A 26,324-nucleotide genomic window follows, 5' to 3' on the forward strand; every position below is an offset into this window, starting at 1 on the left:
GTTGAAGCCATTCTGTTGTTGATTTACTTCTGTTTTGGGACATTGTCCTGTTGCATCACCCAACTTCTGTTGAGCATCAATTTGTGGACAGATAGCCAAACATTCTCCTGCAAAATGTCTTGATAAACTTGGGAATACATTTTTCCGTCGACAATAGCAAGCTGTCCAGGCCCTGAGGTAGCAAAACAGCCCCAAACGATGATGCTCCCTCTACCATACTTTACAGTTGGGATTAGGTTTTGATGTTGGTGTGCTGTGCCTTTTTTTTTCTCTACGCATTGTGTTGTGTGTTCCTTCCAAACAACTCAACTTTAGTTTAATCTGTCCACAGAATATTTTGCCGGAAGCAATATGGAACATCCAGGTGCTCTTTTGCGAACTTCAGACGTGCAGCAATGTTTTTTTTGGACCGCAGTGGCTTCTTCCGTGGTGTCCTCCCATGAACACCATTCTTGTTTAGTGTTTTACGTATTGTAGACTCGTCAGAGATGTTAGCATGTTCCAGAGATTTCTGTAAGTCTTTAGCTGACTCTCTAGGATTCTTCTTAACCTTATTGAGCATTCTGCACTGTGCTCTTGCAGTCATCTTTACAGGACGGCCACTCCTAAGGAGAGTAGCAACAGTGTTGAACTTTCTCCATGTTTATAGAACATCAAGGCTTTTAGAGATACTTTTGTAACTATTGGTCAATTTCTTCAACAGATGATTAGGTCTATATAATTAACAAACATGTATATATTGGTAGTAGAAAGGAAACACAGACTCTTTGTTTAAGTATTACAATTATCCTTTAGTAATACAATTGTAGGCAGAAGTTGGTACAGAGTACAGTATATGATAGCTCTCCCCAGGTTCTGCAAAGTGTCTAAGACATCCTGTAACTCATATAGCCTCTCACCCAGCCTCTCTCTCATATAGCCTCTCCCGCTTCATAACCCTTTCCAGCTTTATGCAAGTCAACAAAAATTATTCTGAGATCTCTTTTGTTCGAGGCATGGTGTACATCAGGCAATGCTTCTTGTGAATAGCAAACTCAACATTTTATTTTGTAGTGCAGGGCAGCTCTAACCAACATCTCCAATCTTGTCTCATTGATTGGACTCCAGGTTAGCTGACTCCTGTCTCCAATTTAGCTTTTGGAAAAGTCGTTAGCCTAGGGGTTCACATACTTTTTCCAACCTACACTGTGAATATTTAAATGATGTATTCAATATAGACAAGAAAAATACAATAATTTGTGTGTTATTAGTTTAAGCACACTGTGTTTGTCTATTGTTGTGACTTAGATGAAGATCAAATCAAATTTTTGGGGACTAATTTATTCAGAAATCCAGGTAATTCCGAAGGGTTCACATACCTTTTCTTGCCACTGTATAGTATACTGCATGAAATCAGTTCATAGGCAAATGAAATGTGAATACAAGGGCACCGAACAGTTGGAACTTAAGTGCTGGCCTCATTCACTCATTCTCCCACCTGTGACTTCTTACAGTGTTTCTCTCCTCTCGTTCCTTCCTCCCATCATAGATTCCCTCCACAGAGAGAAGAGAGTGACCCACAACCACAAGAAGAACACCTGTCCTCTAGCCCTGGTGGCCGACTACCGCTTCTTCAAACACATGGGCCGCGGAGAGGAGAGCATTACACTCAACTATCTGGTGAGAGTCCCAAACTAGTCTCAGATACCCAGATCTAAAATCTTGCATAATTGTGTCGGATGTTCGATTTAAGTTCTCCGGGGCGACGTGTTAGAAAAGATACTAACGAGACTAAGGGACAACAATACTTCATGTACACATTATATGTAGTTAAATAATTATAGATATATTCCTATTTTCCTCTTTCTGCAAGTGCTGGATTTTCACCCACAGCGGCCAATCCACCATTCATTGTGATCTTAACTCCAGCCCTCCGGTGTCCATAGATTAACCCATCTTTCCCAGTATAACGCCATTTAGCAATTTTCTTTTGCAATACATCCCTCCATTTTACTGTGATGTCTTACGAGGCTCCTGAACCTCCCTATTTGTAACATTTCTACCGATATTGCCCTGAAAATAAATACTTTACCCAAGACTACAATGATATTTCCCATTGACTGATCATGGTTTTTCAGATCCCCTAACAATATAGTTTGCAGGTCCATCTGAACCCTAATATTATGACTTAACATCAATGTTGGGAACTCTTTCTTATTGGTCTATTAACTAAGTTATTGCCTGGTGATGTCACCAAAACAGGTTGAAATTTCAGGCGTTCTTTTCAAACTGCTCTTAAACTAACAGGGCATTATCATAATTTTCTAAAAAGTCACAGTATTATTCCAACCTCATAGTGTGGAAATACAGCTGCACCATACAGGTTGCAAAATAGTTGGGAGGAGATTTTTGATGTACCGATTCAATGGCACATGATTTATGAGCTGATACACAAAACGAAGGCGGATTCAAAATGTAGTTTTTAATTTAAATTATTATACATAATTCTTGCAACCAATATAATGTAATAACTTATACATACATACATACACACAATTGAAGTCGGAAGTTTACATACACCTTAGCCAAATACATTTAAACTCAGTTGTTCACAATTCCTGACATTTAATCCAAGTAAAAATTCCCTGTCTTAGGTCAGTTAGGATCACCACTTTATTTTAAGAATGTGAAATGTCAGAATAATAGTAGAGAGAATGATTTATTTCAGCTTTTATTTCTTTCATCACATTCCCAGTTGGTCAGAAGTTTACATACACTCAATTAGTATTTGGTAGCACTATTGTAAAATAAACTGTGTCCGTAAAATGTATGTATAAGCAGGAAATAGACGCCTAAGTATTGTTGCCTGTTAGTTTACTCCAATTAGGGAAGGGGTGGTAGTGTTAAGGGAAAATTCTAAAGAATGAAAATAATATTGGAAAAAATATATACTTAACAAAAATATAAACACAACATGTAAAGTGTTAGTCCAAGATAATCCATCCACCTGATGGGTGTGGCATATCAAGATGCTGATTAAACAGCATGATCATTACAGGTGCACCTTGTGCTGGGGACAATAAAATGCCATTCTAAAAATTGCAATTTTACCCCACAATAAAATGCCACAGATGTCTCAAGTTTTGAGGGAGCGTGCTATTGGCATGTTGACTGGAGGAATGTCCACCAGAGCTGTTGCCAGATGAAATTGTTAATTTCTCTACCGTAAGCCGCCGTAAGTTGTTTTTGAGAATTTGCCAGTACATCCAACAGGCCCTTACAACCGCAGACCATGTGATTGGCGTTGTGTGGGTGAGCGGTTTTCTGGTGTCAACGTATTGAACAGAGCGGTGGGGTTATGATATGGGCAGGCGTAAGCTACGGAAAACAAACACAATTGCATTTTATTGATGGCAATTTGAATGCACAAAGATACCGTGACGAGATCCTGAGGCCTATTTATTTATTTTTAAGGTATCTGTGACCAAAAGATGCATATCTGTATTCCCAGTCGTGGAATCCGTAGATTTGGGCCTACTTAATTTATTTCAATTAGATGTTTAAGCCTTGAGACAGTTGAGACATGGATTGTGTATGTGTACTATTCAGAGGGTGAATGGGCAAGACAAAAGATTTAAGTGCCTTTTCAATGAGGTATGGTAGTAGGTGCCAGGCGCACCGGTTTGAGTGTGTCAAGAACTGCAACTCTGCTGGGTTTTTCACGCTCAACAGTTTCCCGTGTGTGTAAAATGGTCAAAGGACATCCAGCCAACTTGACACAACTGTGGGAACCATTGGAGTCAACATGGGCCAGCATCCCTGTTGAATGCTTTCGACACCTTGTAGTGTCCATGTCCCTACGAATTGAGGATGTTCTGAGGGCAAAAGGGGGTGCAACTCAACATTAGGATGGTGTTCCTAATTTTTTGTACACTCGGGTGTATGGTTGGTAAATCTGAGGAGATCCTATAGGTTGAAGTCATGTAGTTAGATTTTCATCGAGCCTAAGGTGGAGCTATTAGCAATCTATCATTATGCCTCACAGGATGGCTCATTTATAATGGCCGGAACCACGCAAATGGAACAGCATCAAATACCTGGAAACCATGTTTGATGTACTTGATACCATTCCGCTCCTTACACGAGCCTGTTTCCCCAATTAAGGTGCCAACAACTTGTGCTATACCTACTCAATGCTTTTAGACCAGGGGTTTCAAACTCATTCCATGGAAGGCCTAAACTGTGTTTGAATACCCATACTAACATACTGTATACTACGTACTTAATGAGTATATACTATTTGTTCATTTTAGTATACTGTAAACTAACAATATCCTTTCAGTTGAGTGTACTAGCGCTTTGTCTGCCTACTGGAAGTTGATGCTGTTGCTATGCAACATCTTGTTAGCTTGTTAGCATAACAAATTACTAGCTAGACATCTTACGACTTCATCAACCATATCCATTGAGAATGCACAACAACTATACGGCTAAGAATGATGTGAATAATCAAGTCAATAAACATTGAGTAGTTAGATAGCATATAGTTAATACTGTATACTGGCAAGTTTGATTTATTAGTAGCCAACTAACTTTAAGTAGCTAGCTAACATACCGGTACATATAAGCTACTGCTGTAATGATATGCTATGCGGTTCGTAAGGCTAGCGTAGCTAACAAATTGTCAGCTAACATAAGGTGTAACGTAAGTTATTTGAAAAGTCAAATAACAACATTTTCTTAACATTTGTCATAATTCTTTAAAGCAATGAATTTGTACCCGCTCTCGTCGGTCTTCGGCTGCATATTTTCTTAAAATCTGAAAATGGTATGAAGCTACACTCATTTTCTGAGCAATGGCATTATTGGCCCTAAAAGCACAGAAATAGTGTCCACTGCTTGTATACTTCGTATTTTAGTACGACATGCGGGAACTGTTTTGGCATACTAACTATATCCATACTAAACTCAGCAGAAAAAGAAAAGTCCCTTTTTCAGGACCCTGTCTTTCAAAGATAATTCATAAAAATTCAAATAACTTCACAGATCTTCATTTAAACGCTTATTCAATGAACCATAAACAATTAATGAACATGCACCCGTGGAACAGTCGTTAAGACATGAACAGCTTACAGATGGTAGGCAATTAAGGTCACAGTTATGAAAATATAGGACACTAAAGAGGCCTTTCTACTGACTCAGAAAAACACCAAAAGAAAGATGCCCAGGGACCCTGCTCATCTGTGTGAACGTGCCTTAGGCATGCTGCGAGGAGGCATGAGGACTGCAGATGTGGCCAGGGCAATAAATTGCAATGTCCGTACTGTGAGATGCCAAAGACAGCGCTACAGGGAGACAAGGCGGACAGCTGATCATCCTCGCAGTGGCAGACCATGTGTAACAACACCTGCACAGGATCGGTACATTCGAACATCACACCTGCGGGGCAGGTACAGGATGGCAACAACAACTGCCCGAGTTACACCAGGAACGCACAATCCCTTCATCAGTGCTCAGACTGTCCGCAATAGGCTGAGAGAGGCTGGACTGAGGGCTTGTAGGCCTGTTGTAAGGCAGGTCCTCACCAGACATCACCGGCAACAACGTTGCCTATGGGCACAAACCCACTGTTGCTGGACCAGACAGGACTGGCAAAAAGTGCTCTTCACTGACGAATCACGGTTTTGTCTCAACAGGGGTGATGGTCGGATTTGTGTTTATCGTCGAAAGAATGAGCGTTACACCGAGGCCTGTACTCTGGAGCGGGATCGATTTGGTGGTGGAGGGTCCGTCATGGTCTGGGGCGGTGTGTCACAGCATCATCGGACTGAGTTTGTTGTCATTGCAGGCAGTCTCAACGCTGTGCGTTACAGGGAAGACGACATCCTCCCTCATGTGGTACCCGTCCTGCAGGCTCATCCTGACATGACCCTCCAGCATGACAATGCCACCAGCCATATTGCTCATTCAGTGCGTGATTTCCTGCAAGACAGAATGTCAGTGTTCTGCCATGGCCAGCGAAGAGCCCGGATCTCAGTCCCATTGAGCACGTCTGGGACCTGTTGGATCGGAGGGTGAGGGCTAGGGCTAAGGCCACCCCCCCCCAGAAATGTCAGTGAACTTGCAGGTGCCTTGGTGGAAGAGTGGGGTAACATCTCACAGCAAGAACTGGCAAATCTAGTCCAGTCCATGAGGAGGAGATGCACTGAAGTACTTAATGCAGCTGGTGGCCACACCAGATACTGACTGTTACTTTTGATTTTGATCCCCCTCTTGTTCAGGGACACATTATTACATTTCTGTTAGTCACATGTCTGTGGAATTTGTTCAGTTTATGTCTGTTGTTGAATCTTGTTATGTTCATACAAATATTTACACATGTTAAGTTTCCTGAAAATAATGCAGATATTTACACATGTTAAGTTTGCTCAAAATAAACGCAGTTGACAGTGAGAGGACGTTTCTTTTTTTGCTGAGTTTATGACAAATAAGCATATTACAGACTTAATTTACATCACAAATAGTATGCTTAGTGGGGTTAGTATGAGTAGTCGAACACCGCTCTAGTGTCTGCTAGTTTTTGTTTTTTCCTTTCAATTAAGACTTAAACAAGCAGGTGAGAGGAGTTCTATACTAATTAGTGACCTTTAATTCACCAATCAAGTACAAGGGAGGAGTGAAAACCCGCAGACACTCAGACCGTCCGTGGAATGAGTTTGAGACGTGTTTTAGACCTTCATGAAGTACCTGAAAGTAGAGCCATGAGGTCCATTTGGAGTTGTGTAGTGCTGCAACGAACCACTGTCCAGGAACAGGCGTTATCTGGGTTTGTACTAATACTGTCTGTTTCCCCCAGATTGAGTTGATTGACAGAGTGGACGACATGTACAGGAACACAACCTGGGATGACGAGTTTACAGGATACGGTGTTCAGATCCAACAGGTGGGACTATTTGTTAGCTGTGTGTGTGAGTTGGTAGTAGTTGTAAGCAAATATTTGGCATGTTGTCATTTGGTGTTGTTATTTCCATGCCAATCATTCCATATCACTAGTGACAACACAGCTCAGTGTGTTATGTGTCAGTGCTGGGTTGAGAAATGAAGCTGAGCAGAACTGTAGTACCCTAATTGAATATGGAAAAGCATTTTTGGAGCAGACCGTGGAAGCTCTTTGTGTGGGAATGAATGGCAACACTGCGTCTACTACGAAACCACCGCTGTCTCACTGAATAAATGTGGCGGTCTATGATCCATATCTTCTCCAGACCATAATATCTTGTGCACAGCATTATGGGGACTGTAGTACGTGCTGTAACCTTTATTGGGTTTAAGAAGTTGTAATGTCCTGGTTGTAGATCATCATCAACAAGGAGCCGACCAGAGCGCCGCTTGGCCAGGCTGGGCCGGACTGGACCCACTACAACATGAAGGGAAGCCCTATCCAAGGCAAGGAGGTGTGGGACGTCAAGAAACTGCTGGAAGTGAGACCCTGCTAATGACTCTAATCTACTCAGATGCCATTACAGAGTGTAGCCTGTACAGTGTTCTGTTGTCTGTAGGTAGGGAGTACATGAAGACACATTTTTTGGGGGGTCACTATGAACTTTACGTTGTAGAATCTTCAATAACATTTACTTGAAAGGGCCTAAACATGATTGACAACAAACACCCTCACCAATGGGGGATACTTTTGGCTTGTAATGACTACTATTTTCTTGTCATTAATTTTTCAATACCTCTTTCTTTCTCTGCAGCAATTTAGCACGGACATAGCGGACAATGCTAGCACTGTGTGCCTGGCCCACCTGTTCACCTATCAGGACTTTGACGAGGGGACACTGGGCTTGGCTTACGTGGCCCCTTCTAAAGCCCAGGCTCTGGGGGGCCTCTGCCCTGAACGTAAGGCTTAGCCTCTCACAAAGGTCCTTTCAATTCTGATCAAATAACTATGATTAGTGTTTTGATAATGGTGTGATAGATTCTCAAGAGATTGCTCCTATATTTCTAGTCTGATTTCTCTTTTTTTCTGCAGCTTTCTTTCCATCTCGTTCTGTTAAGAACCCCAGTTTCCTCAACACTGGTTTAACCAGCACTAAGAATTATGGCAAAACCATTCTAACCAAGGTAGGTTCCTCATTGAGTATTTGAATCCAGCAATGCTATTTCTATGGCGTCTACACCCTCTATCGAACAAACTAGAACCAGGACTGAACAACTCCCTGTATTGCATAATTCATGACATCTTTCTGGGTCATAGGTCAGATGATGGGCCTCAAGGCAGTACTCAGTCAAGATGATGGTTTGAGGTGTTGTCTAATGACACTCATGTGATGGATAGAATAATCTGTGGGGCACATTGTTTTGGGTCATGGGTTGAGTAGGCAGCATCATGTGACTAATATTAATGACTTAGACCTTACAAGACCCTCTTCAAGTCACTGCCCCTCAGATATTCTACATGCTTTTATATCCCAAAGATAATAGTTATGTCATTATTTCTTTATTTTATTAATTGTTGCAAGTCAATGTATGGTTTCCAAGCATTAAGTGTTTTTTTGTTTTGTTTTTTTCCCCCCATCACCAGGAAGCAGATTTGGTGACAACCCATGAGCTGGGCCACAACTTTGGAGCTGAGCACGACCCTGACAGCATGCACTACTGCGCCCCTAGCGACGACCACGGGGGCAAGTTTGTCATGTACCCCATCGCTGTGAGCGGGGACCACTACAATAACAAGGTAATGCTCTTGTGTGCTTCAAATCTTCTGTCAAATGACTCGTATATGCTCACATGACATTTACCTTATATTCTTTCCTTCCTCCCTTCCTTTATATTTGTCTTCTCCCCACAGCGTTTCTCCAACTGCAGTAAGATCTCCATAGGGAAGACGCTGCGCCTCAAGGCTCCCATCTGCTTCAAGGAGAGGAACAGCAAGGTGTGTGGGAACTTGCGCGTTGAGGAAGGGGAGGAGTGCGACCCGGGCCTGCTGCACCTCAACGACGACCAGTGCTGCTCCGCCGACTGCAAGTTCAGGCCCGAGTCCCAGTGCAGGTAGAAACCCGCCAAACACGGCCCAAAATGGCCACCTCTGAGTGCAGTAATTCATATGGTAGGATGACATTTACAAGGGCTTCAGTGAATTCCTGCCTTTCTTTACTTACTGGCTGACTTTATTGTCCCCTTGGGGAAATTTAGTTTGCAGTGTCATGTAGAAGTTACAACATGGTTACATACAGAATCATGTCAATTTCATAATATAAAGTAAACTGACATTGATACCCTACTGACATTGCAGTTATTTTGTGTGTGTTTAAAGGCCCAGTGCTGTCAAAAACGTGTTTTTCTTTTTTTTTCTCCTCCTGTGTTTTATATACATTTTCACACTGGTTGGAATAATACTGTGAAAATTACCATGAAGCCGTTTTAGTGTAAAAGCTGTTTGAAAAGACAGCCTGAAATTTCAGCCTCTTTTGGCAGTTTTGGCCTGCCTGGTGGCATCACCAGACGGTAAAATGAGTTAATAGACCAATAAGAGAGTTCCAAACCGCTCTGCCAATTACAGGTTGTTTTCAGTTTCCCCCTCCCTACTCAGACCACTCCCAGACAGTCCTAGCTAAACTCTTGCTTGAGAAATTGCACTTTGCTAAGAAGCTATTTACATATTTTTATTTTTTTTACAATTTTAATTGAAAATGAACACAGTAAGGTACTTTATTGTTACCCAGAAAGGATTTGATATTGAGATAAAAATGGCTGCATTGGACCTTGAACATACTATCCAGTAACCTTCCTCTCTATCATCACCATGCCAGTGCATACACACTACTATGATGCTTAGTGACATTCCCAACATGGAAACTGAAGTTATCGTTTTCTACATCCGGGTACATCCAGTGACAGGAACAGTCCATGCTGTAAGAACTGCAAGTTTCAGCAGGCTGGCAAGCCGTGCCAGGAGCCAATCAACGCCACCTGTAAGGGCATGTCCCTCTGCACAGGTAAGCCTCCCCTACTGTTCATACACAGGATAGCCACGACTAAACAGACCGATGTGATTTATTTTTTATTGATCATTGATGCTCTGTAATACAGGGCTCCCTAGTAAAATATGTTCTCAGTGGGACTCACCCCTGTTTAAAGAAAAATAAATATACTCTTATTCAACCGGACAACTAATCATTATCTGCTATGTAAGTGATATTTTGGACTAACATCCTCTAGCTGGCTAGGTCTCCAAGTCATGCTGTAGAGACTAGAGGTCGACCGATTATGATTTTTCAACGCCGATACCGATTATTGGAGGACAAACAAAGCCGATACCGATTAATCGGCCGATTTAAAAATATAAAAAAATATATATATATTTAAAATTATTATTATTATTATTTTAACAAATGGTGTATTTATATATATATATAATACACACACATACATTTTTGTAATAATGACAATTGCAACAATACTCAATGAACACTTTTATTTTAACTTAATATAATACATAAATAAAATCAATTTAGTCTCAAATAACATGAGAACATATGTTAAAACGAACCACCATCTTTCATGGGTCTTCAATATTCCCAGTTAAGTTTTAGGTTGTAGTGCAGAAAGCAGAGCTTGTCTGCATGGTCCCCTGACAGTCTGCTCCTCTGTGAAACACAGACCTTATTTGAAGTAGATCAAGACATTCTCTATGGAAGACATGAACAGTAAAATAACGAAGGAACCCCTTTCAAGTTCAGCCGCAAGTTATTACAGGAATTATAGCGCGTCGACTATTTCTCTCTAAACCATATACCTTTGACTAATCCGGAAACTATCACCTCGAAAACAAAACGTTTATTCCGTTCCGTATTTTATCTAACGGGTGGCATCCATGAGTCTAAATATTCCTGTTACATTGCACAACCTTCAATGTTATGTCATAATTACGTAAAATTCTGGCAAATTAGTTTGCAAAGAGCCAGGCGGCCCAAACTGTTGCATATACCCTGACTCTGCGTGCAATGAACGCAAGAGAAATGACACAATTTCACCTGGTTAATATTGCCTGCTAACCTGGATTTATTTTAGCTAAATATGCAGGTTTAAAAATATATACTTGTGTATTGATTTTAAGAAAGGCATTGATGTTTATGGTTAAGTACACATTGGAGCAATGACAGTCATTGATTGATTGTTTTTTATAAGATAAGTTTAATGCTAGCTAGCACTTACCTTAGCTTACTGCATTCGCGTAACAGGCAGGCTCCTCGTGGAGTGCAATGTAATCAGGTGTTAGAGCATTGGACTAGTTAACTGTAAGGTTGCAAGATTGGATCCCCCGAGCTGACAAGGTTAAAAATCTGAGGCAGAACATTCCTAGGCCATCATTGAAAATAAGGATGTGTTCTTAACTGACTTGCCTAGTTAAATAAAGATTAAATAAAGGTGTAAAAAAAAAATTGGCAAATCGGTGCCCAAAAATACCGATTTCCGATTGTTATGAGAACTTGAAATCGGCCCTAATTAATCGGCCATTCCGATTAATCGGTCGACCTCTAGTTGAGACATCAGTTTGTGTATTTGACTGACTTCCTGAGGGAGAATCTCAATTTCTTTGATGTCCTCTCTCCCCGCCGCCTTCTCAAAACCTTAGGTAACAACAGTGAGTGCCCAACCCCAGACAACGCTCCGGACAATACCATCTGTGTGGACAGTGGGAGGTGCAGCGACGGGGAGTGCATGACCTTCTGTGAGGCTGTGCAGAACCTGCAGCCCTGTGCTTGTAATGGTACAACCCTCTCACATACACACTGCTACAATCTAGATTGACACCACTGTACAGTACCATGGTGTACCCATAGAGCCTCTCTATAGTTATATTTCTATCTCAATGGGTGGACCCAATATCTTTGCATTAAAAGTTTTGTTCTTTATTTGATTTGAGGCTTCAAGTTTAAATTAATGTTCGAAACCCAAAGCCTTAAATTTGATTTCTGCCAATATACTACTGCCTTCAGAAAGTGTTCTTAATTAACACTTGACTTATTCCACATTTTGTAGTGTTACAGCCAGAATTCAAAATGGATTCCATTTATTTTTTCTCACCCACCCTCACACAATACCCCATAATGACAAAGTGAAAACATGTTTAAAGAAATGTCTGGATATTTGAGTTTCTGAACACCCCTGAGTTAATACTTTGTAGAAGCACCTTTAGCGGCGGTTATAGCTTTGAGTCATCTTGGGTATGTCTGTATCGGCTTTGAGTCGTCTTGGGTATGTCTGTATCGGCTTTGAGTCGTCTTGGGTATGTCTGTATCGGCTTTGCACATCTGGATTTGGGTCTTCTCTCCCATTTATTCCTGGCAGATTTTCTCAAGCTCTGTTATGTTAGATAGAGAGTGGCAGTGAACAGCAATCTTCAAGTCTTTCCACATATTTTCAATGGGATACAAGTCTGGCCTTTGGCTGTGCCTCTTAAGGACTTTCACATTCTTGTTCTGAAGCCATTCCAGCTTTGCTTTGGCTGTATGCTTGGGGTCAATGTCCTGTTGGAATGTAAATATTTGCCACAGTCTAAGGTTGTTCTATCCTTACCAGTCTCCCAGTCTCTGCCACTGAAAAGCATCCCCATAGCATGATGCTGCCAGCACCATGCTTCATGGTAGGGATGGTTTTAGACATGGGATGAGCAGTGCCTGGCTTTGCATTCAGGCCAGAGAATTACATTTTTCCATCAGACCATTTTGCCTTGTGCTCTGAGTCTTTCACGTGACGTTTTGCAAGCTCCAGGCGTGCTGTCATGTGCTTCTTTTTTTAGGACTGGCTTCCGTCTGGCCACTCTTCCAGATTGGTGGAGTGCTGTACAGACTGTTGTCCTTCTGGCAGGTTTTCCCATTTCAGTCAATGAACTCTGTAGTACTGTCAGTGTTCATTGGGTTCTTGGTCACCTCCATGAACAAGGTCCTTCTTGCCCGGAGGCTCTGTTTGGTCAGATGGCCAGCTCTAATCAGTCTGGGTAGTTCCATATGTTTTACTTTCCCAATGATGGAGACCACTGTGCTCTTGGAAACTTTCAACATTCTAGAAGTTGTTTTATACCCTTCCTCAGATATATGCCTCATCACAATTCTATCTCGGAGATCTAAGAACAGTTCCTTGGACTGCATGGTACAGTTTCTGCTCTGACACATTGTATAGATAGACAGGTGTTTCTTTCTAAATCATGTCCAAACAAATGAATTGGCCTATCAAGTTGTAGTGACATATCAAGGATGATCAAATGAAATTGGATGCACCAGAGCTCAATTTGTAGGGTTGTGAATACTTATGTAAATGAGATATTTATGTTTTTAATTTTCAATACATGTGCTAACATTTCATTATGGGGTATTGTGTGTAGATGGTTAAGGAAAAAATGGTTTATTAAATGTTGAATTCAGGCGATAACACAACATGTGGAATAAGTCAAGGGATATTAAGGCACTGTAAAGGACATTTGGAGAAAGATACAGATAATAGTATTACACCAGGTTGTCTTTGAACCTAACTGACCTCCCTTTACTCTCCCAGAGATGGTCAACTCGTGTAAGGTCTGCTGCCGGGACAAACATGGCACCTGCACTCCCTTCGTCAAAAAGGACCAGAACTTCCTGTACCTGCGCAAGGGGAAACCCTGCACCGTGGGCTTCTGTGACGAGGGCGTGAGTGACTGACCTCTACCATTAGCATTGACCTGTCACCTCTACTCACACTGAATGGACTCGGCCTGTATTCAGAGTTTCAACACATTTCACGTCAATAAATCCATTTAAAAATAATAATAAAATACATTTTTACACGAAGAGAATGTTTTGAATAGATGGTATTTGTCCTACAGGGAGAGTTACCACGTTCTATTTAAATTGGCTGACAATTATGATATATTGATTTGTCTGTTTGTTTCAGGGCAAATGCATGAAGCAAGTCCAGGATGTGATCGAGAGGTTGTGGGATTTCATCGACAAGCTGGACATCAACACATTCGGTGAGTTGGGATGCAGTGTTGGCGTTAGACTAGCTTGGAGGTCCAGTTGGACTAGCTTGGAGGTCCAGTTGGACTAGCTTGGAGGTTATTTGAAAGGCTGGTTGGAGTTAGTCTTTTTCTCTCTGTCTCCCTCTTGTAGGGAAGTTCCTGGCAGACAACATCGTGGGCTCAGTGGTGGTGTTCTCTCTGATCTTCTGGATCCCTCTCAGTATCCTGGTGCACTGTGTGGTGAGACACCTAACTGAGCATGTCTGTCTATACATGTTGTCCTCTGTTGCTCAGTTGGTGGAGCATGGCGCTTTGCAACGCCAGGATAGTGGGTTCGATTCCCAGGACCACCGATAAGTGAAATGTATGCACGGATGACACTAAGTCGCTTTGGATAAAAGTGTCTTAATATTGGCATGTTGTATAATAATATTTGAAGCCCACCACATGGTTGATTTAAGACACATTAATGTCTATTGCTGATACACTAACGGCATGCTTTCTGTTTCGTTTCTGTAGGATAAAAATCTGGAGGAGGAGAACACCAAGTCCAGCGTAAGTCTGTCACGTCATGACTAAAACATGAACTTCCCCAGCGTCGGTCTGTCATGACTAAAACATGAACTTCCCCAGTGTAGGTCTGTCACATCATGACTAAAACATGAACTTCCCCAGCGTAGGTCTGTCACGTCATGACTAAAACATGAACTTCCCCAGCGTGGGTCTGTCACGTCATGACTAAAACATGAACTTCCCCAGTGTAGGTCTGTCACGTCATGACTAAAACATGAACTTCCCCAGCGCAGGTCTGTCACATCATGACTAAAACATGAACTTCCCCAGCGTGGGTCTGTCACGTCATGACAATGCCATGTACTTCACCAACATAAGTCCTATGCCCTCCCATGTTCACCACTGTCCACATGTTCTAGGTTTGAACTTTGAAGTCGCATTCACTATAACACGCTATCCCTTTTAGAGAACTCAGACTACTACAGAGCATGTTGTCTTTTCTTGCCCAGGGACCCCTGTCCAGGCAAACCGGAGACCACCATCATGTTAGCAAAAAAAAAAATGTTTGCAGGTCTTTTCAGGTGAACGGCAAGGAGAAGTAATTAATAGATTTGGTAGATTTATTATTTTGACCTCCCCACATTATGATTGGAAAAGTAATTGTAAACTAACAACCTTTTTATCTAGATAGGTAACTGAAAACACATTTTCTCTAATATCAGCCATTTAGCTGGTTAGTCAAAGGTTGGCCATGTGTTGGCAAGATGTTATTAAGGACTACAGATTGCATGACAGAAATGTAATTTCTGATTTGAGCCGACATATGCAGCGTTTACCGTGAATCCAGTCTCCGCTAACGAAGGAACATTGCCTTTCAATCATGCTGTAAAGCTGAACTGGCGCGAAATGCATTAGAGTCCTAAGTCAAGAAAGCTTACCATCAGCCAGTGGCATTTGCCATGCCTAGTACTCGTGGGTGCTTTTTCAAAGCCTATGTCAAACGCCAGTGAGTGTGTAATTTGCTCAATATTAGAAGTTGAGAAAGTTGACATCATTAGAAAGAAGATATTATCCTCTTTGCTACAGTGCATTTGGAGAGTATTTAGATCCCTTGACTTTTTCCACAATTTGTTACGTTACAGCCTTATTCTAAAATTGATAAAATATTTTTTTTCCCTCATCGATTTACACACAATACCCCATAATGTCAAAGCACAAACATTTTATTTTTATTTTTTTAAATAAAAAATGGAAATATTACATTTACATAAGTATTCAGACCCTTTACTAAGTACTTTATTGAAGCACATTTGGCAGTGATTACAGCCTCGAGTCTTCTTGGGTATTTTTATTTATTTTATTTATTTCACCTTTATTTAACCAGGTAGGCCAGTTGAGAACAAGTTCTCATTTACAACTGCGACCTGGCCAAGATAAAGCAAAGCAGTGCAACACAAACAACAACACAGAGTTACACATGGGATAAACAAACATACAGTCAATACCACAATAGAAAAGTCTATATACAGTGTGTGCAAATGACGTAAGATTAGGGAGGTAAGGCAATAAATAGGCCATAGTGGCGAAATAACACTACAAGCTTGGTACACCTGTATTTGGGGAGTTTCTCCCATTCTTCTCTGCAGATCCCCTCAAGCTCTGTCAGCTTGGATGGGGAGTGTTGCTGCACAGCTATTTTCAGGTCTCCAGAGATGTTCGATCGGGTTCAAGTCCAGGCTCTGGCTGGGCCACTCAAGGACATTCAGAGACTTGTCCCGAAGCCACTCCTGCGTTGTCTTGGTTGTGTGCTTAGGCTTGTTGACCTGTTGGAAGGTGAACCTTTGACCCAGTCTAAGAACCTGCTCCAGAGCGCTCAGGACTTCATTCATTAAGGAGCTCCGTTCATCTTTGCCTCGATCCTGACTAGTTTCCTAGTCTTGGTTTCGTCAGACCAGAGAATCTTGTTTCTCATGGTCTGAGAGTCTTCAAGTGCCTTTAGGCAAACTCCAAGCGGGCTGTCATGTGCCTTTTACTGAGGAGTGGCTTCTGTCTGGCCACTCTACCATAAAGGCCTGATTGGTGTCGTGCTGCAGAGATGGTTGTCCTTCTGGAAGGTTCTCATCTCCACAGAGGAACTCTGGTGCTCTGTCAAAGGGACCATCAGGTTCTTGGTCACCTCCCTGACCAATTAAATTTTGTAAGTTATTTTCACTGCATCAAGGATAACGTACACAGACGTTTTGCTTTACAGCTTTTTTCAGTGTGTAGGTATAATTCCAAATTAAAAACAGCATTTGTAAAGAACAACAGATGGGCAGCAGGTGCTTCTAATCAGGGATGCCACTCATCTGCCAATCAGGGATGTGGCTTTTCTGGTCTACCTGTATACAAATAAGTCACTAAGAAATAAACAATTCTAGGGTATGGGAGCTGGCACGAAAGGCAACTCACAAATCAATCGCCCCAGGTGTCCGCTCACCTAAATACATCAGATTCATGAGATAGCCACGCCCACCCACAAAAGGTCTTTATTACAGACAGAAATGCTCCTCAGTTTCATCAGCTGTCCAGGTGGCTGGTTCTCAGACGATCCTGCAGGTGAAGAAGCTGGATGTGGAGGTCCTGGGCTGGAGTGGTTACACATGGTCTGCAGTTGTGAGGCAGGTTGTACGTACTGCCAAATTCTCTAAAACTGCTTTGGAGGCAGCTTATTGTAGAGAAATTAACATTACATTATCTGGAAACAGCTCTTGTGGACATTCCTGCAGTCAGCATGCCAAGTGCACTCTCCCTCAACTTGAGATGTGGCGTTGTGTTGTGACAAAACTGCACAGTTTAGAGTGGCTTTTTATTGTCCCCAACACGCTATTTAATCAGCTTCTTGATATGCCACCTGTCAGGTGGATGGATTATCTCGACAAAGGAGAAATGCTCACTAACAGGGATGTAAACAAATTTGATCACAAAATTGGAGAAAAATGCGCTTTATGTGCATATGGAACATTTCTAGGATCTTTTATTTCAGCTCATGAAACATGGGACCAACTTTTTACATTTTAAAATATAGGATAAATAATAGTAAACTGGGATATTTGAGTTACAATGACCTGTTCCATTTGTGTGTTTTGATTTAATCATCCCCTTAAAAAGTGCTGTCCATTTTAGTTGTTAGGCTTTAAAACAACATCCACAACGACCATGTTTTCCATTCGTTTTCAAACTGTTGAACTTTCTTCAAATTGATCAATCACAGTAAGTTGAGTTTTAAAAGCAGTGTTTTGATGTTTGTTGTGATTTTTCGATTGTATTACATTGATGTCAGTGGTTAGAGGGACAATAGAGTCCTGAGTACCAGGCCATTAGCGACCTGATGATCATTAGTGAGTTGGGTACTACCAATGCATGTCCAGAGTGGATAAGAGGATATCACCATGACTCAACGGTCACGTCAAATTTTACTGCAGTCATGACTGCCGGTGTGGCGGTAATATGGTCACCGCAACAGCCCTAGCCTAACCCTGACCCTAGTCCAGATCCCCTAGATGAGCCTGACCCTAGCCCAGATCCCCTAGATGAGCCTGACCCTGGCCCAGATCCCCTAGATGAGCCTGACTCTAGCCCAGATCCCCTAGATGAGCCTGACCCTGGCCCGGATGCCCTAGATGAGCCTGACCCTAGCCCAGATCCCCTAGATGAGCCTGACCCTATCCCAGATCCCCTAGCCTAACCCTGACCCTAGCCCAGATCCCCTAGATGAGCCTGACCCTATCCCAGATCCCCTAGATGAGCCTGACCCTATCCCAGATCCCCTAGATGAGCCTGACCCTATCCCAGATCCCCTAGATGAGCCTGACCCTATCCCAGATCCCCTAGATGAGCCTGACCCTATCCCAGATCCCCTAGATGAGCCTGACCCTGGCCCGGATGCCCTAGATGAGCCTGACCCGGATGCCCTAGATGAGCCTGACCCTATCCCGGATCCCCTAGATGAGCCTGACTCTAGCCCGGATCCCCTAGATCTGAAAGAACTTCATAGTTGTAAGCAGTATGGGGTGAAGATTCCACCAAGCCCGTAAGAGGGCAAGTTGGCGTAAGAACCATATGCTATTACCCATTGAATCTTTTCACATTTACACGAAGTGCCTAGGGGCAAGAGTTTAGGAATGAATTTGAAACTGGGCTGTAGTTGGCCCAGAAGCGGCATGAATGAGTTCCAGACGGTAGTACGGCTGATGGCCTCACAGGGCTCACTTGAAAAATAAATCTCAATATGACTTCCCTGATGAAATAAATAATAAATAATAGTAAACTGGGATAATTCGTTTACAATGACCTGTTCTGCCCCCCCCCCCCAAAGCCTTGGCCCCTCGCGGAACTGCAGCGGATGGTGAAGGTATCTGTTTACAGCTCCACCTTTTAGGGGAGTGGGTGAGGCTTTGGGGGGGCGGGGCCAGGGTGCACGCTGCCGGCGTGTCACAAGGATGCGCGATGTATGTGAGGAGAAGAGCCGTGTTGTCTTTATAAAAGGCAGAGTGTCTGAGTTGTTTGTTTTTGGGCTATTCAGTTGTAATGGTGTGACCAGACCATTAAAGATCAACTGAATTGAGTTTGAAAAGGATACAGTCAGGCAGTGGATTAGTCAAACACAAACCTGACCCTGCTGTCCTCCTGTCCCCCTCAGAAAGCAGAGATGCTGAGCAGCTTCGAGACAGCCTCTGTTGTCGTCATCAAACCACCTACGCCTCCAACCTCCGGCACTCGGATCCTTCCCCACTCCCTCCCTTCTCTACCCCCAACAGGCCCACCTGTTTCAGGCAGCATCAGTGCCCCAGGCTTGGCTTCTGGCCCTGCCCTCGGAAGCGGGGTGGTCGTGGTGGGGGAGGGCCCGCGGATGGCCACCATCCAGGAGGATTCCAGCTGCGATTCTCACCTCGACCCGGATGAAGACGACTTCCCTCCACCCGGATGCTCCAACGCCACCAAGTCATCTTACGAGGACCTGACGGCAGAGCACGCCGCGATCGGACCGCCACGACAAGCCCCGCCTCGAAGCAAACCTGTGTGGTGAACAGTAAAGAGACCCAGTGCTGAGGGAACATGTTTGTATATGTACTCACATACACACACAGCCACGGGTATGTACATGCAAACACACGTGTACACACACACACACACACAATTTTACATGAGGGAACATAGTCTGGAGTAGGTAGATGCATGCATACAGACACACCACATATAGAAGAGGCATGCATACATGACTAAACTATAGTCCACACACACACTGTTATAGTACACACAAACATCCACTCATAGAAGAGAAGGGACTGGAATACTGGTTACAGAGCACTGGTTGGGGTTCATAGAACAACACCGTTTCTAGTAGAGCTCTTAAATAAAGCACTGTGGGATTGGCTACATCCTAGATTTTATAAGGTCAATTTGGAAGACTCCCATACAACCAAAACAGTAGGTGCTTATGAGTAGTAGTGCTCTGATGCAAGTGACTGCAGTTTAGAATAGCCTAGATACTGAATGATTTGTGTGTGTGTGTTGTGGGGAAGAAATAATTTGTGCCTTGTTAGTTTCAAGAGTCAAAGCTAAGTGCTTTATTTGGCACCACTCAGTCCGATACAGGCCAGACAGTCTTTGGAGGTGTTATTTTGAATGACTTGACTAACAGCTGTCAGAATGGGTTGATTGATTGACAGCTGGGCCAGTTGATTTACCACTGCCGCAACTTTACGGCTATTGGTTAGGCATGTGGGTGGGTTAGAGTGCCCGTGTTAAAAGGAATCATGCTACGGTCAAATAACTGAAATGTGTTATTTTAAATGTTTAAAGGCCCAGTGCAGTCAACAATGTGATATTAATGTGTTTTATATGTATTTCCACACTGAGGTTGGAATAATACTTTGAAAATGATGATATCCTTTTTAGTGTAAGAGCTGTTTAAAAAGACAGCCTGAAGTGTCAGCCTGTTTTGGTGGGATTGAGTTTTTAGTTAATAGTCCAATAAGAAAGAGTTCCAAGCCTCTCCGCCAACAGCTAGTTTTCAGTTTTTCCCTCCCTACTCATACCACACACAGACAGTCCTAGCAAAATTGTTAAGTATTAAAAGTAAATAGTTTCAAATTCCTTATATTAAGCAAACCACAGGGCACCGTTTTTTAGAATTGTTATTTTTATTGTTTACATTTTTTTACACAGCTAGCCAGGTGCACACATCACTTACAAATGAAGCATGTGTTTAGTGAGTCCGTCAGATCAGAGGTAGTAGGGATGATCAGAGATGTTACATTTTGAATGCTTATCAAGAGAACAAGTACTTTTGGGTGTCAGGGAAAGTGAATGGAGTAAAAAAGTACATACTTTTCTTTAGGAATGTAGTAAAGTAAAAGTTGTCAAATTGCTGAGTACAAATACCCCAAAAAACAACTTAAGTAGTACTTTCAAGTATTTTTTACTTTACACCACTGCCCAAAGTATTTTATTTGAAGCTGGTGTACAGAACCGAAAGTAGGACTCAAAAATGAAACAGGAAGCATAGAAATGGTGCACCTAGGACAGATCTACTGCTTCTTAGACTTGCTTTCAATTATGACAGATTTGTAACACACATTGCAGCTTTAATTGTTAGCCAGAAATGATTTGATATTGAGATAAATATGACTGCATTGGACCTTTTTAATGTTATGTCATCTTTCCATTGTCACGTCAGTAAGACAATGTTTTTCATTATTTGCCTTTTTCTGGCAATATTTCTGATATTGCCATTTAAAAAAAAAAAATTTTTTAAACTTTGTTAATATGTTTCTAGTCCTCCTTATCACCATGGTTTGTCTTCAAGTTTGAACATCATCTGTTTGAAATTTTGGCAATTATTTTGGGTGATGCCTAACATAACTACTGATGTAATGTTGCCTATCGACAAAGTAATTCAGCTGTGAAATGGATGCCAAAGGGTATTGTTAAAAAGTTTCTAATGTTGCAGAGGAAGGCATTATTTTCTAGTAATTGCAACCAAACAGGCACTGAGTGTCCGGCTGTGTTTACACGGGCAGTCTATTTCTGATCTTTTGCCAATAATTGGTCTTTTGACCGATCAGATATTTTGCCCATAATTGAGCAAAAGATCAGAATTGGGCTGCCTCTGTAAACAAAGCTACAGAGGTCCAGACTAGTAGTTAGGCTGGGCTGGATACTTGGTCAAATCGGAGCGCTTCATCGGACCTTGGCCTACCGAACATCAATTTATCTGTTCTACTGTGTCTCCACTGAAGTATTGGTTCTGTTTGATTTGTAGTAAAATAATGATGAACCGTTTTGATATTTGTGTATGGCCTTATTCTGGTACAATGGGCTATTAACCTTTTCATCTTCAACCTGAAGTTTGCAATTCATGCAAGTCATTTATTTGACAATTTACTCAACACATTGGAAGATGAGGGACTGTTGGTGCAGACATTCATTGCAGTTTTATTCTATTTCTCATGTCAATGCCTTTTCTATGCAGTCAGATATTGTTTGTAGACCAACTTCTGCTTTTTTAATCTGAAAAAAAGACTAGTGCCTTATTTCAGAAGTTGAGTATTTTTGTTTTATATCTAGCCTTATTTCTCTAGTAATACAGTGACTTCAGAAAGTATTCGCACCCCATTCATCTTTTCCACATTTTGTTGTTACAAAGTGGGATTCAAATGGTTTAATTGCCATTGTCCAAAGAAAAAAATTCATGAAAAATCAAACACTAATATCTTGAATAAGTATTCACCCCCTGAGTCAATACATGTTAGACTCAACGTTGGTAGCGATTAAAGCGGTGAGTCTTTAAGAGCTTTCCACACCTGGATTCTGCAACATTTACCCATTTTTTTATTTTTATTATTTTTTTATTTTTTATTTAAAAAAACAAAAAAAAATATTAAATAACAAAAAAATAACAAAAAAAATATGACAAAAATTCTTCAAGCTCTGTCAAATTGGTTGTTCATTCCTAGACAACCATTTTCAGGTCTTGCCATAGATTTTCAGCCACTCAGGAACATTCAGTCTTGGTAATCAACTCCAGTGTAGACTTGACCTTGTGTTTTAGGTTGTCTTGCTGAAAGGTAAATTAATTTCCCAGTGTCTGTGGGAAAGCAGACTAAACCAGGTTTTTCTCTAGGATTTTGCCTGTGCGTATCTCCATTCCATTTATTTTTTTTATCCTGAAGTCCTTAACGATTACAAGCATACCCATAACATGATGCAGCCACCACTATGCTTGAAAATATGGAGCGTGGTACTCCGAACATAACTTCTTGTCCTGAATACGAAGTGTTAATTGCTTTATTACATTTTATTTGCATTTATTATTTTAGTGCCTTGTTGCAAACAGGATGCATGTTTTGGAATATTTTTTATTCTGTACAGGCTTCCTTCTCTTGACTCTGTCATTTAGGTTAGTATTGTGGAGTAACTACAAGGTTGTTGATCCATCCTCAGTTTTCTCCTATCACAGCCATTAAACTCTGTAACTGTTATAAAGTCACCGTTGGCCTCATGGTGAAATCCCTGAGATGTTTCCTTCCTCTCCAGCAACTGAGTTAGGGAGGTCACCTGTATCTTTGTAGTGACTGGATGTATTGATACTCCATCCAAAGTGTAATTAAAAACTTCACCGCGCTCAAAAGTATATTCAATATCTGCTTTTTTATTTTTACCCATCTACCAAAAGGTGCCCTTTTTTTGGAAAAGTTCCCTGATCTTTGTGGTTGAATCCGTGTTTGAAATTCACTGCTCGACCGTATGTGGGGTACAGCGATGGCGTAGTCATTGAAAAATCATGTTGCACATGCCACTTATGTGACTTATGCACATTTTTACTCCTGAACTTATTTAGGCTTGCCATAACAGGTTGAATACTTATTGACTCAAGACATTTCAGCTTTGCATTTAATTAATTTGTAAAATATATATTTTTTACTTGTGTGTAGGCCAGTGATGACATCTCAATTGAATCCATTTTAAATTCAGGCTGTAACACAACAAAATCTGGAAAAAGTCCAGGGGTATGAATACTTTCTGATGATACTGTAAGCAAAGGGAATATGTCTATCACCCAGCTGGAACTCCTGTTTACTAATGTTGCTTGTTAGCTGGCATGGGAAGTGTTGTCCTAAGCACCACTTGGTGTTGGAATATTCGTGTGCCAATGATAAATGAATACATATCTGCTTGTGGAACGTTACGCTAAAATATTGTTTTATATTGTCTGTTCACCGTTTCCTGTATATTAGGCAATAAGTACTTATGTTAATTCTGATGGAAAGGGGGAATATGTGTCTTGCTTGTGGGTCAAGGGCATTCTGCAGCTTTGCTATGACTTTGGACTAGTATGGTCTGTATACATCTTTAGCATGTACCTACGTCCATAGTATTAGCTCTGTAGGAGATGTGAGGGGGAAACTCCTTGACTCACGTATTCTTCCTGTGTCCTATGTTTCATTTTCAGGGTGTATTAAATTATCTGGATGAATAAATAAATGCCTCTATGCTAATAAATGTGTACACCAACTTGAAATGTGCCCCTCATGCTTACAGTGAAACAAGAATAAAAAAAAAATTCAAATATGTAGTGTGCATTTCAACACAGGTCTCCATAAAGATAAAGTCCATCAGCACTACAGCAACACAGACACTACAGCATTCATCCTCCAAAATGCAACATCTGTTTGAGGCCCCAGTATGTGTTGGAACCCAGTAAGACTAGCTGTAGCTAATGGGGGTCCAAACTGCGTCTGGAAGCAACGTCAGCACAAGAACTGTTCTACGGAAGTTTCATGAAATGGGTTTCCATGGCCGAGCAGGCGCACACAAGCCTAAGGTCACCATGTGCAATGCCAAGTGTCCGCTGTAGTGGTGTAAAACTTGTCGCCATTGGACTGGAAAAGTGGAAACGTGTTCTTTGGAGTGATGAATCATGCTTCACCATCTGGCAATCTGATGTATGAATCTGGGTTTGGTGGCTGCTAGGAGACTGCTATCTGCCCCAATGCATAGTGCCAACTGTAAAGTTTCGTGGAGGAGGAATAATGGTCTGGGGCTGTTTTCCATATTCCGGCTAGGCCCCTTAGTTCCAGTGAAGGGAAATCTTAACGCTACAGCATACAATGACATTTTAGACTATTCTGTGCTTCCAACTTTGTGGTAACAGTTTGGGGAAGGCCCTTTCCTGTTTCAGCATGACAATGCCCCCATGCACAAAGCGAGGTCCATACAGAAATGGTTTGGCGAGATTGGCGAGGAAGAACTTGACTAGCCTGCACAGAGCCCTGACCTCAACCCGAATCGAACACCTTTGTGGTGAATTGGAGCGCCGACTGCGAGTCAGGCCTAATCGCCCAACATCAGTGCCCGACGTCTCTAATGCTATTATGGCTCAATGGAAGCAAGTCCCCACAGCAATGTTACAATTTCTAATGGAAAGCCTTCCCAGAAGAGTGGAGGCTGTTATAACAGCAAAGGGGGGACCAACTCCAATGAGATATTCGACGAGCAGGTGTCCACATATCTTTGGTCATGTAGTGGATCTGGTGGATGTGTGTTCTTTAACCTTTCGGGATGCACAAGCTATTCGCTACACCTGCAATAAAATCTGATAAATATGTGTATGTGATCAATAATTTCATTTGAAATGTTATTTGTTATTGCCCCGTGCTAGTCGGAACTAGGCATAGCCGCAGGAAGTAGGCACGCTGAGGGTGTTGCAGCACCCCCTCAAAAATCAGAATAAAATATATAAACTCAGCAAAGAAATAAACGTCCCTTTTTCAGGACCCTGTCTTTCAAAGATAATTCGTAAAAATCCAAATAACTTTGCAGATCTTCATTGTAAAGGGTTTAAACACTGTTTCCCATGCTTGTTCAATGAACCATAAACAATTAATGAACATGCACCCGTGGAACGGTCATTAAGACACGAACAGCTTACAGACAGTAGGTCACAGTTATGAGGCATGAGGACTGCAGATGTGGCCAGGGCAATAAATTGCAATGTCCGTACTGTGAGAAGCCTAAGACAGGGATACAGGACGGACAGCTGATCGTTCTCGCAGTGGCAGACCACGTGTAACAACACCTGCACAGGATCAGTACATCCGAACATCACACCTGCGGGACAGGTACAGGATGACAACAAGTGAACTGCCCAAGTTACACCAGGAACGCACAATCCCTCCATCAGTGCTCAGACTGTACCCAATAGGCTGAGAGGCTGGACTGAGGGCTTGTAGGCCTGTTGTAAGGCACGTCCTCACCAAACATCACCGGCAACAACGTTGCCTATGGGCACATGTGTGTACCCGTCCTGCAGGCTCATCCTGACATGACCCTCCAGCATGACAATGCCACCAGCCATACTGCTCGTTCTGTGTGTGATTTCCTGCAAGACAGGAATGTCAGTGTTCTGCCATGGCCAGCGAAGATCCCGGATCTCAATCCCATTGAGCACGTCTGGGACCTGTTGGATCGAAGGGTGAGGGCGAGGGCCATTCCCCCCAGAAATGTCTGGGAACTTGCAGGTGCTTTGGTGGAAGAGTGGGGTAACATCTCACAGCAAGAACTGGCAAATCTGGTGCAGTCCATGAGGAGGAGATGCACTGCAGTACTTAATGCAGCTGGTGGCCACACCAGATACTGACTGTTACTTTTGATTTTGACCCCCCCCCCCCCCTTTGTTCAGGGACACATTTCTGTTAGTCACATGTCTGTGGAACTTGTTCAGTTTACGTCTCAGTTGTTGATCTTGTTATGTTCATACAAATATTTACACATGTTAAGTTTGCTGAAA

General features: G+C 42.1%; 1 protein-coding gene across 3 annotated transcripts in view; it reads left to right on the forward strand.

The window, feature by feature from the left end:
• The window catches only part of LOC139553805 (disintegrin and metalloproteinase domain-containing protein 17-like), a 35,728-nt gene extending 11,672 nt beyond the window's left edge, over positions 1 to 24,056 (forward strand). For all 3 annotated transcript variants that reach the window (XM_071366491.1, XM_071366492.1, XM_071366494.1), the window contains 14 exons: positions 1,529 to 1,659; positions 6,836 to 6,922; positions 7,335 to 7,460; positions 7,734 to 7,878; positions 8,012 to 8,103; positions 8,564 to 8,716; positions 8,831 to 9,030; positions 9,874 to 9,977; positions 11,618 to 11,752; positions 13,537 to 13,667; positions 13,912 to 13,990; positions 14,130 to 14,218; positions 14,498 to 14,533; positions 19,173 to 24,056. In XM_071366491.1, coding sequence (XP_071222592.1) covers positions 1,529 to 1,659; positions 6,836 to 6,922; positions 7,335 to 7,460; positions 7,734 to 7,878; positions 8,012 to 8,103; positions 8,564 to 8,716; positions 8,831 to 9,030; positions 9,874 to 9,977; positions 11,618 to 11,752; positions 13,537 to 13,667; positions 13,912 to 13,990; positions 14,130 to 14,218; positions 14,498 to 14,533; positions 19,173 to 19,559 — 1,895 coding nt within the window. In that variant the 3' untranslated portion in view covers positions 19,560 to 24,056. The remainder of the gene's footprint in view (positions 1 to 1,528; positions 1,660 to 6,835; positions 6,923 to 7,334; positions 7,461 to 7,733; positions 7,879 to 8,011; positions 8,104 to 8,563; positions 8,717 to 8,830; positions 9,031 to 9,873; positions 9,978 to 11,617; positions 11,753 to 13,536; positions 13,668 to 13,911; positions 13,991 to 14,129; positions 14,219 to 14,497; positions 14,534 to 19,172) is intronic.
• The last annotated feature ends 2,268 nt before the right edge of the window (positions 24,057 to 26,324 follow it).

This window comes from Salvelinus alpinus, chromosome 25 (genome assembly GCF_045679555.1).
Source record: "Salvelinus alpinus chromosome 25, SLU_Salpinus.1, whole genome shotgun sequence".
Lineage (NCBI taxonomy): Eukaryota > Metazoa > Chordata > Actinopteri > Salmoniformes > Salmonidae > Salvelinus > Salvelinus alpinus.